General features: G+C 23.7%; 1 protein-coding gene across 6 annotated transcripts in view; it reads right to left on the bottom strand.

Moving 5' to 3' along the window:
* The window catches only part of LOC132929133 (sushi, von Willebrand factor type A, EGF and pentraxin domain-containing protein 1), a 59,520-nt gene that overhangs the window by 40,707 nt on the left and 1,261 nt on the right, over positions 1–17,552 (bottom strand). For all 6 annotated transcript variants that reach the window (XM_060994251.1, XM_060994249.1, XM_060994250.1 and 3 more), the window contains exons 2-3: positions 13,369–13,589; positions 11,167–11,269 (exon numbers count right to left, since the gene is read on the bottom strand). In XM_060994251.1, coding sequence (XP_060850234.1) covers positions 11,167–11,269; positions 13,369–13,589 — 324 coding nt within the window. The remainder of the gene's footprint in view (positions 1–11,166; positions 11,270–13,368; positions 13,590–17,552) is intronic.

The following is a 17,552-nucleotide window of genomic DNA, read 5'->3' on the forward strand; positions in this document are numbered from 1 at the left end:
AATATACTGCAATATCATTTTTAATATCATTTTTCAATTTTTGTTTTCGAAAAACGTGTATTAATTTAAATTGACGATTATATTATAAAAACAATTATTTAAATACATCATGTATAATAATATGTACCTATGTATATTTAATTACTCTTTTTTATAACTATTAGAGTAAATTGAATTTATATTGTTATTACTAGCTATATTATATAACCACAAGCTATAATTAATAAACATATAATTTAAATTCAAAAAGACAAAAACACACGAGTAAGCAATTATAACTTACGTACCTACGTTTTATGAAAAGTCTAAGAGCATTAAAAATAATTTTAAAGGCCTCGCTATAAAGTTTATCCATTTCTTGTCTCACCTTAAACTTTATAATTGGGCCCTTATGCCTGTGTTCACCACAAGCACTATAACATTGAGTCAAATATTTTATCGTTTATAGATGAAATCAAAATACTTTAAATGGAGTATATTGGTATTCAAATTTTTAAAATGTGCGATATGCATACATTATACGTCATACGATTGTACAAATATAATATAATATGCATGGCGACTCTCCATTAAATATCGAGGTGTACAACCACAGTGTACTTAAACTTGCGTATCAAATGATATAACTTAACTCTAACAGTTTAACGGTTGTATACGTTTTAGGCATTAACATTTTATTCAAGTACCTATAAAAATCAAATGTACAATAAAATATTCTTGCAGACATGGTAGAATAAACAGCACAGTCCATATTATATGGAATTATCTCATTTTGGACTTTTTAATTAAATTTGCACGATTATATTTTTGTAATAAAATATGACTGATTCTAACGGGTTTTGAAATCTAGGTGATTCCATGTAATTAAACATAACTGTTTGTAACTCCGATTAACATTTAAATATTAAATATTTTTGTTGAACGTTAAGGTGTTGCTACTTATTTAAAAATTTTGTAAAAACTTAAAAAACTGTAGACTTAAGTACTTACTTAATACTTTTATTCTATATTTTTTTTATATATTTTCTGAAAATTAAAATATGTCTTATTTAATTTAATAATAATATAAATTTATAATTATTTGTATTATATTATATTGGGTATGAGATGATATTTTTTTGAACCAATATAGGTAAGTACGATAAATTTACGCATTATCTATCAAAATTATATAAACTATTAAGATTTATTCAATCTGACTTCACTGATAATATTTAACTGTCAAAAATAATTTTGAGGGGCACGAGAGCGTATTGCAGTTCATACTGACAGAAAATGTTGAACTAATTCGTTTACGTTTAACACGTCTTACAGTCATTAATCAATTTAATAGTATAAATAGTAATATTGTATATTCTCCGAACTTAACTATAGAGCAATATTGTTCTTAATCATAACGTCAACATTGCTCAACTTCTCACATACTTATTATTAGTATAAAATTTAGAAATTTCTAAGTAATAAACTCAAGAAATAGGCAAACAAGTCATTATCGTATCGTGATTTAATTTCCTAAGATTATTTTTATTTTTTTATTTTTTTAATTATTAATTTTCAGTTCTTTTATCGTCTTATCGAATAACATAATATGGAAATAGTTTTGTAGCTTAATAAATGATATTCACATTCAGTTAGTATCATTCCGTTTAAGTATATTATTTGGGTGATAACATGGAACTTAAAATAATTAAGGTTCATAAAACCACTTTTTTCAAGTTATAAAAAAATCTTGAAATCATCATTACATTGATTATTTTATTAATAATAAATGTTAAAGAATATTAGATACATATTATACTTTTAGTAACAAAATATACCTATTTATATATTTCCATTACCTATTATACGGCTATAGGTATACTTAATTCAGGCACAATAATCTTTTTCTATTCAATAAAATAAAAATTGAAAATCTTAAAATAGTAATAATGACTTTATTCTTTTATCTAGCTATTAAAAATATCTATAAAACATAATTTTTAGAAAAATATTTTTATAAATATGAATTTTGTCAGCCGACAGCTTAGAATAATATTAACTTAAATTTGAAAATGTATGACTCAATAATTAAAAAGTTTGTAAATGTAATAATAACATTTTTACCTAAACATTTTGACTATACACTATAGAGTGACCATTTCTTATATTTAAATATCATGAATTATTAGAAATTGATTTTATAACTTTTTTTTTGTTTTAATTAAAATATTTTAGTTGCCTTGCATTACATTTTAATTTTTTTTAATAATAGTAGAATGTATACATTGCGCATAAAATAAGATGGCATTATATTTATGTTAAGCTTTTGTGGCGCGTGATGTAAGAAAATGAAAAACTTTTGAAATAATATAGTCTTCTTATAAAATGAGCCATGGGGTATCAAATAATCCCGAACTAAACATAAAATAATAAAACATCATAACTATAAGGGTATATTAGTATATGAATCAAGTACGTGATAAACGTTTATACTAAGAAAAAAAATTTATATTTAAAACCTTTTTAAATATATCTTTATTAATAAACTAATTAGGTACGTTTAAAATGTGATCATCTTCAATATATTTAGTCTGGTTGGAAATTACTAATTAGATCATGGTTTTAATAATAATGGCCATGCATTAATAATGATATAAATATGTTCAATATTTTATAGTAGGGTCAACTTGAAGTTTAAAGAGTGAGAGAGTGAGAAACCCAAAGAGAAATAGCAAAGAGGATTTGAAAAATAAATTTATGTACTTCTATACAATAACGAACGCGTATAATAGCCACAGTATAATATTATAAATTATAATGGTTAATACCTACTGCTATTATATGTACGTGTGCCTAAGCAAAAGATTCTCAACTTGTTCCCCCGATAAAATGTCAACATCGAATAAAATATTTACTGAAAACTAAATTATAGATCAATAATACAGTTACCTAATTTGACACACAAACCAGTGACATTAAATGACATACGTATGTATTATATATAATATATAGTCATATATGTACCACGACGTACACACCAAAGGATTAAACCATATGCATTTCAAATTCATCATAGTTTTGCTGCCATATACTAATGCGCGCTGATGATGATAAGTTGTGGTTGTGGTTCCCGGACGACCTTACCAATGGCGGGAGGGGGTGGGGACAAATAATAATTAGTTTAAACCTGAAAACGGATGTTTCGATAACACGGGGACAGCAGAGATATACCATCGGTAAATCCATATCGTCATTCCCTACTCCTGAAACTAAACAAACAAAAGACTTCAGAAAGCTTATCACATATTTCCATTGTTAAGAGTAAACGAACGTAAAATCAAATATTATGTATATTGAAGAATTTAATGTACATCATAGTAAACTCGCATTTAAAGTATGTCACTCAAAATATATTTCATGTGAAACCAACATCATAGACAAGTATACACCTATTATATAAATTCTTTGAATAATATTGCCATACGACTACATAATTTTCAAAATTCGAAATTAAACAAATAATTATACTAATATATATATATATATATATATATATATTAATTATTTTATTTATATAAAAATACAATGATATCAATTCCTTTAAGCAGTAGCTTGTGTTGGAGTAAAGAGTTATCTTTTAATTATTTTGATTAAACAATATTGAATATATTTATTGTATAAAATAAAGTATTGTAGGGTGAGGTAAAAAAAAGTAACGCCGCCTACAATATAATATATTATATTAATAAACTAATGAGATTATTAATTTATCAGTAACAAGTCATTAGTAATTAGTAATAATAGATTATTAGATTTAGTTAGTTGTTGTAAACATAAGTGACTTAATACAAACAACTTTTACTTAAACGTATGTGAATTTGACCATAACCAGAAACCTAACAACAAAACTTCGTTATAGCCATAGGCGTAACTAGTCCTTTAAGTTAGGGGAGCTAAATTCCTAAAAATGTTTTATAGCAAATTTTTTTTAATTTGATTATTATTTATTGTTTCTATTGGTGTTTACAATTGATTTGAATGATTATTTGTTTATATGAAACATTATATTTTGTTATATTTTAGGCAAAAATAAAGTTAATACTAATATATTTATATGCACATACATTTACCCAACATTTCTGGGGGGCTGAAGCCCCCCCCCCCCCTAGTTACGCCTATGCTTATAGCCAACAAATTGTAATAACATACAATTTATAAATTATCTTAAATTCAAAATGAGTCAAAATTAATATAGTGAACTTGTGAACTAATATAATATAGACTTAGTGGTTATACAATAAATACAATAATTTGTCCAAATAAAAATCTATTTATATAAAATATATATTTTATGCGTATTAAAAAAATAATTTAAAATGTACAAATAAGTTGTTTTGTATTACATATTTTATGTTTATTATTTTTGCACTTCAAAAAAATAATAAATTGATTATTATAATGGTTTTAAATGTTCTACGTGTTATACCCATAGGGTCATGGCAATATTTCTAAAACTTCTAACGTGCAATGGCAAATAATTTAACCTCTCCAACTCTCATACTGAGTGTGATCAGTTAAATATTAATTTTAAAAAGATCCGTAAGATAATCGAAAATAATTTTTCGTATGCATACATTATTAAGTACTATAGTAAATCAATAACGGGTGACAGGGGTTATAGATGTTAGTATGTCAGACTTTAGATGTTAAACGTCTTGTGCAAAGTTGAAACACATTAAAATGTGATTTCACGAACAACAAATTACAATTGAATGAAAAATATAAAAAGTATTTCCATGGTTGGATTCGTTTTAATTCAATTACAATTACCATTACAACACGCTCCGACCTCGACCGTGGACAAAGGGGGTGATTTATCTGGCACAAAGTCGTTTATTTCAGACCCTGTGGCTGTTGTCGCCTGCACAATCGTGCAAATGAAGTTCCAAAAGAAAGCATATTTCCACACAACAATTTGTTTTGTATTTAAATTTAGACCTGAATTCTGAGTTACAAATAACGCTATACCGTTCATGTATCGATATTTATTATAATATTCAATAGAAATTTAAATTGCGCTTAAGATATATTTGTGCTCGGTGATCAATTATAAATTAATACAATACAAATTTGTATTATATGTTCATATTGATACAATAATTTTATGCATTCTGGTGTCCAAAAAATATTAAGTACACACATTTTCGGTTTATATAAATATTACTTATATAGTTATATTATATTAATATATCTTTATTCTCAAATTAAAACAATAGTTGCAATAACCAAAACTAAATATTATTGTTCGCTATAATAAAAGATTCTTCATAAGTAGGGCTGTGAATTTGTAGGAAAGTGCATTATTTTTTTTGGTGGTTATGAAACATAGTTTTGTTTGAATTATATAACAACAAATCCATTTATGAAAATTTTATTTTGCATTTTTTGACGTTTTTAATTTTTTAGGTCAGTTTTGCCTTTTTAGGTCATATTTTTCTTTTTTAGTTTTTGTTTTAGTATTTTTAATTAAATTCTATCAATTAAAATCTTTGAGAATCTTTTAAAAAAAATTAAAATATGTTTCAGGCAATTATAGTATTATTAAAGAATCAATAAATCAAAATCAAAATTAAAATTAAATCAACTTTTTATTAAATAAATACATTTTTATACATATAATATACTAATATCAATATAAAAATCAAATTAAAAACCATTTTAAATGTATTTTTAGTGCATTAAATTCACAGTCCTATTCATAAGTATACTTTTTATCAGTTAAAATGTATCAAAAATTCATAATTATAATAATTGTATAGTCGAAAATAACCATTTTTCCTTATACAAATTTAGTTATTTACCTACCTGTAATTAATTCAAAAAATATTAATCATAGCTAGGGACTTGAGAAACATTTCGCATTACGTCCATTATTATTAATATAAAATATTCCATATAGGTACAAGGTATACATTGAAATTGTCAAAAATTTCAAATAATTTTAAACTATTTAAATCACAAACTAATTCACACTGTTTTACGGTTTATCAGTACTAACTTAAAGATAAACGTGATTTTTATTTTTTTTGGCTAAAATTAGTTCATCCGCTTAATTATTAAGAAATTAATACAATTTATATAACATAACTATTCTTAAAAATAAATTTTGATCTGCCGTCTCCTTCGGCCTTCACTCACAATCATTTTTCAATTGCAATAATTTATCATTGAATTCAACTTTAACACAAGCAATATAAAATAAACCTGCCCAATGACGAGGTATATTCGTAATCTACTATACAGCAGAAGTGATTTCCACAGTTGTGATTCGATTTAATTTTCTACCAATTATACAATATACATATTTTAATTACTAAAGCCCTTGAATAATGATCATATTATTTCTACGCTAACTCGGCCCCAAGTGTTTATTTTTAAAATGTACCTGTCCCGTCCCCAATGGTGTCTCGCTGTTCTGAATGATAATTTCGCTCGACGTTTTACGGTTTATCACGAATGGTAATAGTTTAAACAAAAACTGTGACATAAAAGCTATAGATATTTTCTACTTGAATAATGATATTCTTCAAATACTGTTCATTAACAAAATAATAATAATAATTATAATTTTACTAAATAATCAGATTAAATACAATTATTTCGCAATCGTATCAGACAAAATAAGTGCGGAAACATTGAAAACAAAAGCTATAATTACTACGGCTACAATATTATTTTATAAATTATCTAAAATAATCTCTTTTGAAAATTCAATAGTCATGGTTCTGAAAGCTGAAAGTTTCTAAAATGAATACGGGTTGTCACATAAATATAAAATTAAATATATACAACTATAGATAGTCTACAAACAAAATAATAAACAAACATTTTTAACTTCTGAAATTTGAAATTAATCAATGACTAGATACTTATTAACCTATCAGTAATATTAATAGTTGTTTACACAAATAAAACAATGACACTGTAATTTCTTAATAGGTCACCAAAAATTGTTTTCAGTAAAAACAAAAAAAAACATGTCACCTATTAAAATTTGTTACACCTTACACTTTTATTTAAAAATGTATATTTTTTTTGTTATATGATTGCATATACATACTTAATACAATTCAAAACCACAAGACCTTAGCATAATAGATAACGAAAAGTTATAATAAGATAAAAGAAATACTAAAATCAGACTACTAATAATGAATAATTTTAGAACAACTGGACGCGATGAAATAAGTTAATTTTCTTAGTTATAAAACAATTCATGGAAGCATCAATAATATACGGTCTACATAACACATTTAGGAACTTGAATATAAAAGTTACAATGATAATTAACTTTTAGATTTTGAAAACTTTCAGATATTCAAAATAACAGTGACATTATAAATATACTGATTAATAATAAGCCATATATTATTTAATGTATAAGTTGACATACAGAGTACACATAATCCTATTAAAGATTTAAATCTTAAATTTTTTAAATGTAATCTATCATATTTATTATAAATAACTAAAATAATATAAAATTATTTTCTACTTATTTATTTGACATTTAACGTAAATATATATATTATCTCCTATTTATAGTTGAACGATAAGTATTTATTATTATTTATTTATGTATTTTTTTTAAATACCAATATAAGTATAAATGTCCAATCATTAGTTATAAAGGTTTCCAATTGTAATCCCTGTAATATCACTTCATATTATATTAATAATAATTAAAATTAATTTTAAGAAAAATATTGTAATATGTAATATGGTTATTCGGTACTTATACCAAATTACTATGTTAAGTAAAAATATAGAAATTAATGTATTACAAAGTAGCAGTAAAATTTAATTTTTTTTGTCAATTTTATGAATGCTTAAGTTAAAATCATTTCTTAAATAAAAAAATTGTAGCATAAAATTTTTAGATCCTTGAACAAAACTCAGGATAGACTATTTTATTCATAAGATTTCAATATTTCATGATAATACGTATTTTTATAATTTTTACATTGTACCACTTCTTATATATATATATATATATATATATATATATATACACCTATATTTACATATCTTCTCTATCTTACTATTTTATTATAACTATTTCATTAGTATAATTTTGTTATATTATTAGTTTTTGATACTTTTATGGTCTACTAAATAATAAAAAAATGTACTATTTTAAAAGTAGTGCAATGTCAGATATTCGTTCAAATGTTTTAAAATACATTAATCTGAATTCTAAAATTCTTAATTTATTTAAAAATATTTGTTGGACGAGAGATAAATATGTTAGTACTGTCGAATATAAAATAAAAGTAAACATCACGATGTCGCGATACCACAATAATTATTATAATTTGACGGACGTTATCCTGTCAACAGATGTTACAACGTATGTCTACCGAAATATGCAATCGGCTTAATGTGTCGAAACTCAAAAACCTCTTTAGCGGACGTGTCTGGGACCTGTTATGATAACGCGATTGAAATAATTTATTATTATAGCTTATACAAAAACACTCTCAAATTATGTTAGTCGTTAAATTTCATTGTTTTTAATTTGTCAAGATAGATTGTTTAAAATTTTAATTTATTTAAATCAAAAACATAGTTAATAAAGCTTTCGATTTAAATCGCAGAGGTACTTTTGAATTGCTAATTTTGTTAAAATATTCAAATGTAAATAATTAAAATAAGTACAATAATAATATTAATGAATGACCAATGTTATTGTATTTCAAGATCAATACAAATATTTTCATAAGTGTTAAATAAACAACTATTAATAATACAATCAAATTTAAACAAAAACTTCACTTAAATATTAAAATATATATATACGAGACATATATTCTGAGCACAGATAACTTAGAACACTTGCATTAAATATGATGTGATAATTACTGAGCCATACAACATATAATTTAATGCAATTTTAGTTGAAATATAAAATAAACACTTAGATCATTTCATTGTCTTTATTTATTTTTATTTAAATTAAATCTAAATTATAATTAAAAATTTAAAAAAAAACTATTCACCTCAGTTAACTTTTGAAACTTTTATAAAATCAATTGACTACTATTTTAGGTATTCAAAGTTTTACAGCGATTAATATTACGTTACAATACTTTTATATTATATTATATTCATATATACATATTAGTTAATAAAATTGTCTAGGACGATCGATGATGCAGCTCGAATTTCTGAGTATAGTACCTATCGCAAAGAGAGTTTATATTTGTAAATTGAAAATTCGCCAGAAGCAAAATTTTATAACAGAAACAACCATTGCAATTTGCCCCTGAGGATGAGAAAACCAAGATGAACATAAAGTCTATGCGAGTACTGATCGAGTACAGTTACGCTAGCGTAATAAAAACCTTAAAGCAAAAGTTTCCCTTGGGCAAAATTTTCATTCGTCTTTTTTTTCATTTTTATAAATCTAGCTTGAAATTCACAAATCCACACAAACCTTTTGTAGCTTGTTTTCTGTTTTTTGACGACTGAAACTTTTCACACCAACTTTCTCTTCGTTTTTAAGCCCATTGTGCTACACAAAATACCCGTTTCTTACCACATTGCAAAATCTACACGATGGGACCAAATTATATTATCTACTTTGATGTATAATGGACTATAGTTTTCACTAGAAAACCCTCTCTTTAGAGTTTAGTTTCTAGAAAACAAAAAGAAAATGGCTACCTTTTCAAGGGGAATGGATTGAAAACTATCCTTTTTATGTTCGATTTTTAAAAATAGTAACACAAAAAAAAAACTGAAGATAATAAATTTAAGTTCCCTCTGGAGTTAAATTTAAATTAATTTAATTAACTTTTAGATATTTAATCATTAGAAAAACTTTATATTTCTATGAAAATTAATGCATTTAATTTAAAAGTCTGTGTAGTACTGTATTAGCGTAGGTACAGTTGTATTTTTAATAAAACCTATAATTTAATGAAATCTTATATTTTAATTTTAAATAATCTTTTATAATATCAAATAAAACTTAAATTATAATTATAAAATTAAGTTGCTATTAATTTGCACAATGTATTGTTTAATTCTTATTATTTAAATTAAATAATATTATAATAAAACTTTTAGTTCAAATTCTGGGATAAAGCTATATTTTTAAATTTCTACTTGGTTCAGTGATCCAGGATAATTAATTCAAATACAGAACCGTATAATAATGGGCGTATAATATGATCTTTAGTAAGTATATAGTACTTAAAATACCATGAATACTCTCTGAACATCTCAAACTTGGTAATACTTATTACTTTCGTTACGTCTCGGTCTCAATAGAACCAACATTGTTTGATGATAATTAGTGAAACATTGTACATAGGTACTTAAAATAGACTTAATTATTTTAACTAAAATTTATCATCAATATGTTAGTAATATGTAAGTGATGTTAAATTATTTTATTTTCAAAATTCGCAATAGGTATTGATGTACTTTAGATAACTTGCATCTTATATTTATCAATTTTAATATATTTTGTATTTTATTAATAAGTATATAAGTAAGTGGTTTTTCAAAGGTGAAATTACTTAAAAATTAAAGTCAAAAAAATAAGAAGTTTGAAAAAATTTCCATTGGAAAAAAATCCCTGGAAAATAAATCCCAATACTAGGAAAAAATCCCCAATATTAAAATTATGGAAATAATTCAACGAGCACGTTAAATTTAATTAAATATTGTACGTGACTAAGTTCAGTGTTTTGTTTTTGTATTATTATTAATTTAGTAAAGATAGTGTTAAAAATGCTAAAAATTAAACCATTGTTTTCCACTCGTTAGCGTGTCTATCAAAAAAATATTCTCTTTTAAGAGTCTTTTTAAGGGTAATATATTTCTTTTTATTCTTCAAGAAGATAATGGACCTCACTGAACATTTTTGTGTTGAATATCCTTATATTTATGTTCATTATTAAGTTGCATTGGCATTTTAGGTTATTTTTTAAAGCATTATTAGATATTTTTTTGGAAATTTAAATCTACGTTTTAATTATCATTAATCAAGTATATAAATTGATAACATTTTATTTAGAGGATTTTTTCCTGGGAATATTGTTACAGGAATTTTTTTTCGCAATTCTATAAAGTTCATAAATTATGTTTATTTAATTTGATATAATAATAAAAATTCACCTGGTTTTACACATGACATTCCACAAAGTCCATCACAAAGACAATGCTTTTTCTTGCTTTTACAATCTTCGTCAGACGAACATTTTCGTAGACATGATTGTCCCTGCAAAAAAAAAAAAATATTGTTTCAGAAAAAAATTATATTTAAATAAACAGATTTGTCTGATGAAAAAAGTAAATGGATTTAAATTTCCTTGATAATAAACGTCTTATGCCATAAAAAATTGTTTAATTTAATGATTCACTAATACTTAGTGGACCAATCATATATCATTTTTAAGGGACCATTAGCTCACTATTGATTCAATAAATGTTTAGTGATTGTTTATGCAACTCAAGATTATACTGTTATATTTTATAATTAGATGTTGAATAAACCATAACATTTTCAGTACTAAATGAATGTTTAAAAAATAGTAAATACTCCAATACAATTAATGCGCTTATCGACATAATAAATAACTACTTCAGAGTTTATGTTAAAAATTATTTAAATATAAGTTAATCTTATTTTTAAAGGTTAGAAACTACTTTTTATAAATATTCAATTATATATTTATTAATAAAATTATAAAAATAAATTACTTCAAATGTTAGTTATAGCTTATGATTGTGTAATGACTATTATCTATTGTATCATAAGAACCATAATAAAAATTAAATAAGTATTTAAAATAGTTAAATCGGGTTAACAATATTAGGTAGGTAAGATAAAATAAATCAAAACCTTTAAAGTTACAATTTGGTTTCTTCCGTAAGGTTTTAATACTTTGCATAAACTGAATAATAAATAAAATGTTCATTTATATTAAACATAATTTTTCTAGTGAGCTTTACAAAATATATATGTAAAGAATATATATATAATATATATATGTAAGAAACCCTTTGTGAAATCTTAAGTACTTAAAACAATATAAAATGAAAATTTAAAATTCAGATCAGGAAATAAGTTTATATATTTATGATTTAATTTTGAATTGCAAATTTTATTTTAAAATAATAACAATATCAATGTATCTATAGAATATTGTTATCTGTGTGTTTTTTGTTTTATAATACATTTAATAAAAACTATACAATAATGAAATTTTAATGAGCACCGTAATTTGTATCTATTAACAAAAAAGTTCTTCATCAATAATTTTCGAAATAAATTAATTTAACTATATACTGATATATAAAATTCACACGAACGTTAACAAGATTCATCAACTTATTTTTTTTACAAATTATTAATAAAAAAAAATATAATTCTTGTTAGATGTTGTTCATATTGATATGTTAAAGTTAAAAATCAATAATCTTTGTATTGGGTATTGATACAATCTGCTATCATTAAAATAAACTCTAAAAATTGAAAACGAGAGTAATAAATATGATAATAATTTAAATTAAATAAAATTATTTATTTTTTACAAATTAAATTTCTACGACTCATCAAAGTATCAATTGAGTAGTAGAGTCTACAAGTAGAAAGTTTTAAAAGTAATACACAAAAACACCTTGCATTAAAGAAAAAAAAAATCGATTTTGAAATAAACTAAAATTGTTGTAATACTAATTCAAATACATTTTAAATAAAGATTATAGAAACAAAATATACACGATTAATTGTTTTTATGCAATTCAACATTTAACTAAAACGTGGGTTATTTAATTTATTGTTTGTATACCTATATTGTTTTTAAAGTTCAAACAAAATAAAATATACTCATAAACATATTATATTAAAATAAAAAAAAATAGTTTATACTTTATCAAACATGGACCTCTTTTCAATACGCTATTACAGGCAAATTCAGCAATTCTTATTTTTTTCTTTGAATAAGTATAATTAGATTCGTAAAGTATATCGAATATTTTAGGAAGTTCACAATATTTGTTATAATTTACATTATAAGCTCTCAATAATTTCGTAAAATATCAAAATTAATTTTACCGATTTCTAAGGTTTGTATACAAATTTATAATATTTAAAAATGCATAAGCATATTGTTAACTATACTTATTTTTTAAGTTTTTACTATGTCACAACATAATATCTGATACTTGCTCGCTGTCATATGTAAAGTGCCATAAAAATCTAACCAACTTAATATTAGCTCCCTATTAAATCCTTACAATAAATTAAGTTAACTATATTTTAAATGTATCTTAATATAAAGTATTGCTTTGCAGTGTATATGAAATAAATGATACCATGAATGCAGCTTGCTCTTCGTTTCTGGGACATTCGGATGAAGGTAGCTTTCTTGGATTTTTGTAGGCCCGATCATCGTCGTCAGCTTTTACATCGTCTTCCTCCGCGTCTTCATCTTCAATGTCGTCAACGTCGTCGTCCAAATAATATTGCATCGTTGTGCCGTTGTATGGTGTATAGCTTTGGTACGATCTTTTTGCTATTTCATTCGATGGCAAGTCTAAATTGAACATAATATAGTAAAATCAAATTATATGGTATAATCACTTATTATAAAACCAACATGTTGGTGCATTACTTCAATAAAAGAAAAACCATAACAGCTATTTTACACAATGGTAAACTTATAAGAATAGTTTTCATTGTTCAAATATTTTATACTACAACAATTAAAATTATTTCTTTAGCCAAGACAAAAATACCCAAGTCGCACCATCTTATAGTTCTATACATTTTCTATATAATGACATTTTAATTTATATTTTAATGTTATATATTATGTGTGTGTTATATTGACGTATTGTGCAGTTAAATTTTTATTTCAGTCTTTGAAATTATATTTAATTAGTTTTTGTAAATTTCTCTAGATCTAACTATTATACATTTTATATAATTGTATGGTACTCGTGTAATTTATATATACGTATATAAAAATCAGTGAACAATCACTAGCACCAATGAACACAAAGAAACCGATTACAAATACAATATACATCCAAATAGAAAAATGTTGATGTGTGTAAACTGATGAACAAGCTTGTAAAAAATAAATAAATTGTGATGTATTGTTCCATATACCCTTGGTTAAACAAGCAAGAAAAATAAAATATGATAACCGAATGAACAGGGACATAAAATGAATACGTTTTGACGAGTCTTTTGTTTTGTTATCAACATACATACTTTTTCAACAGTTAGATAAAATATACTATATATATTTTTTAGCTTTCTGTTTGAACAATTAAAAATATTATTTTGAAAATAACATTAACTTAACCATATACAGTTTCATCAACAATATACTAGTATACGATAAAGTATTTTAAATTATTATCTGTTAAATATTAGTATTTTACGAAATATATTTATTTAATAATTATTCATTTTTATATAACCACACAAAACTTTATAATAAAATCACGGTTATTTATTTTTTTAATTTTTTCCAATTTTCACACTGGATAAAAATAAATAAAATCAGTAACCAACTTACAAAATTTAAATATAATGCCAAATTAATGTTATCAGTACCTACTCATCACTTAAATAATAATTTACAGTAATTTTATGAAATTAATTTACGTAATACCTAATTATGTACAGGCGTCTAGTGTATTTATAATATAATTAAAATATTAAAAATATATAAGTAGAAATAATTTCTTTGAACTTTAATAAATTATATTTTTAAACCATACCTAATAATTTAATAAGAATAACTTTAATTGAATAATTTTTTTTTTGTATCGAAGCTATAATAATTATAATGATTAATAGTACCTCTACTAAAATATAAAAAAAAAATGGTAATCATATAAGTTATAACTTAACATACTGACTACTGATTAATTTAAAAATAAAATAATGTTTATTGAGAATAGGGTTTTTAATTTAATTAATTCTGTAAGGTTTTTCTCTTATGCAAATAAAGTACCTACAATAATTGTGATATATTGCTGTTTAGGGAAAGTTCTCTGACGATCAAAATTGATCATTTTTTTACTAAAATGAGTTGAATTCAAAGTTCTTATACGGTTATATTAAATAATATAAGAATAAATTTATTATAATGTTTACAGTCCAAATAGTCCAATAATTATTATTGGTAAAGCACAGAAGTTATACTATAGTTGAGGTAAAACAACGTGTTTATAGAATGAAAGTAATATAATATTATAAATTTATAACGCGTTCAATTCAATGGTATCAATACTTATTATGTCAAAATAAAAATATACGCCACAACGGCACCTCGCTATTTTTTTCAACAGTACTATACTGCGAGTAATATAAAAGTCAAATATTCCCTAACAAGACCATCACTACTATTTAATAAGTATTTCGGAAAATTTCATGAACAGTTATGTCTGTGAACAATAAAAACCCCATTTTTACTTCGTGTTTTCTGCTGATGATGGTCATCACTTATATTATGTAGTGACTAGTGTAACAGTGTGAACAAAAACAAATAATTCTGTATCTAAACAATTTACTAGCAAAACAATACGTATACCTATAGACGTATGTAATCAGTCGCCGTTTATCGTGGTATTTATTAATGATGTTTCAGAAATATTTATAAAAACCAGAACAATAAAATACATTAAATATAAGTCATAAAACTATGACATTCAAAATTCATCAATACAAATTACAATAATATTATTAAAGTACAAGAGTTTGCAGTAAAGATTATTTCTTTGTGACTTTTATTTTTATTTTTGAAAAGAATGTCTATAAACAAAAATATCCTAATAGTGCACTGTACGTACTATAAACATGTACTACTGGTTGTACTACTTACAGCGATATAGCAGATACCTGTTTACGATACAGATATATATGAAACATTATCCGTCGAATTAAATTTATTCTTTAATCGTCGTTGATAATAATCTAACTTTCAATATTCAGGCAAGAAGATGACAAATAAAAAAGGGTTTAAAAAGGACCATTAGTGTCCTACTATAGTTAGTAAGGTTAGGTGTTAGGTTAGGACTGGCATTGTGCCCTATATCTTTTTCTCTGTCTATTTTTCAAAACCAATAAAATAAACAGTAAATCGTTCGTTGGTTTCAGTCCAAACAATTTAAAACGATAGTGTCAAATTCACACACGATTTTCGAAACCCTTACGTAACATACACACAAAAAAATCTTTTGGAACAGATTTGTACATGTTATACTGAACATATATAAAACCTTAAAACAATTTTGGGTACAATAAAAAAAGGTTTCTCACAAGCTTAAAAAAATATTTGCTTTCTACATGAATTAACGAACGAGTGATATATTGACTACATTTTCCAATTAAAATTGTATACTTTAATAAATTCTGAATTTCAAATAATATATCACACAAATCAAAGCAAGATTTTTAAGAACAATCTATACACAACACTCAACATTTTATCTTTATCTGGGAATTCATATTGATTAATTAATAATTATAATAGTGACGGTAAAGATACTGTTTTTTCTTCTATAAAACACTAAGTAATAATGATTCGAATTTCCTATGTTACATATTATATAAGTACCTATAATTACATTTAATAAAAATAAGCAATTTAAAATACTATGATCACCGCTTAGTATAATTTTGTACTTTAAAATTCGTGTCCGTATTAACGGATGACATAAACCAACTGATAACATTGAACGAAAATTAAAGTATACATACGTAATACGGCTTTGTGCTTACATTCTTTGATAAATATACATGATTGATTACAATAACCCAATAACCACAATTATAACAAGCAGTGACCCCTACGTATAAACAGTAAACTATATATATATATATATTTGAAGACACTACTATAATAATAATTAATATTTACCATTAAATAATTTTAAGAAACTAAATATATGATGAGTAAAAGCGTAAATTCGTGTCCTTTCAATTATGTATACAAATATTTCTTATTTAAACTAAACCTTTTTACATTATTTTATATAAAAATTAACAATGCACTAAATACCGGCTGAAATAAATGTTTAAAATGCAATACGTGTAACGTATGACTGTATGAAATTCTAATATTTTGATTTTTCTTAATTATATCTTCAAAAGCATACATATTCTCTACAATTTATTTTAAAATTACTTTTTTTGATTTATACAAAAATGCATTTTTTTCCCAGGAATTCCCACTAAACTATTTAAAATTATTCTTTCATAATCAAATGTAATAATAAACATTTTAGATAAGAAGTAAACAATTGAAATGATTTATTTTTTAACAAATTATAGTGAAAAAATAATCTTCTGCAATCTGGAAGTAAGGTACTTATATTTATTTTATATTCATACATAATCCAATTAAATTGTGTTGTTTTAAAAACACGATGTTTTGAAATGTAAAAATTGAAGACTATTCCGTTTGAATATTTTAAATGTTTTAATATTAAAATATCTTACAATAAGACAATAATATGATTCTAAAAATAAAAGAGAATTA

The sequence above is a fragment of the Rhopalosiphum padi genome, chromosome 4 (assembly GCF_020882245.1).
Source record: "Rhopalosiphum padi isolate XX-2018 chromosome 4, ASM2088224v1, whole genome shotgun sequence".
NCBI lineage: Eukaryota > Metazoa > Arthropoda > Insecta > Hemiptera > Aphididae > Rhopalosiphum > Rhopalosiphum padi.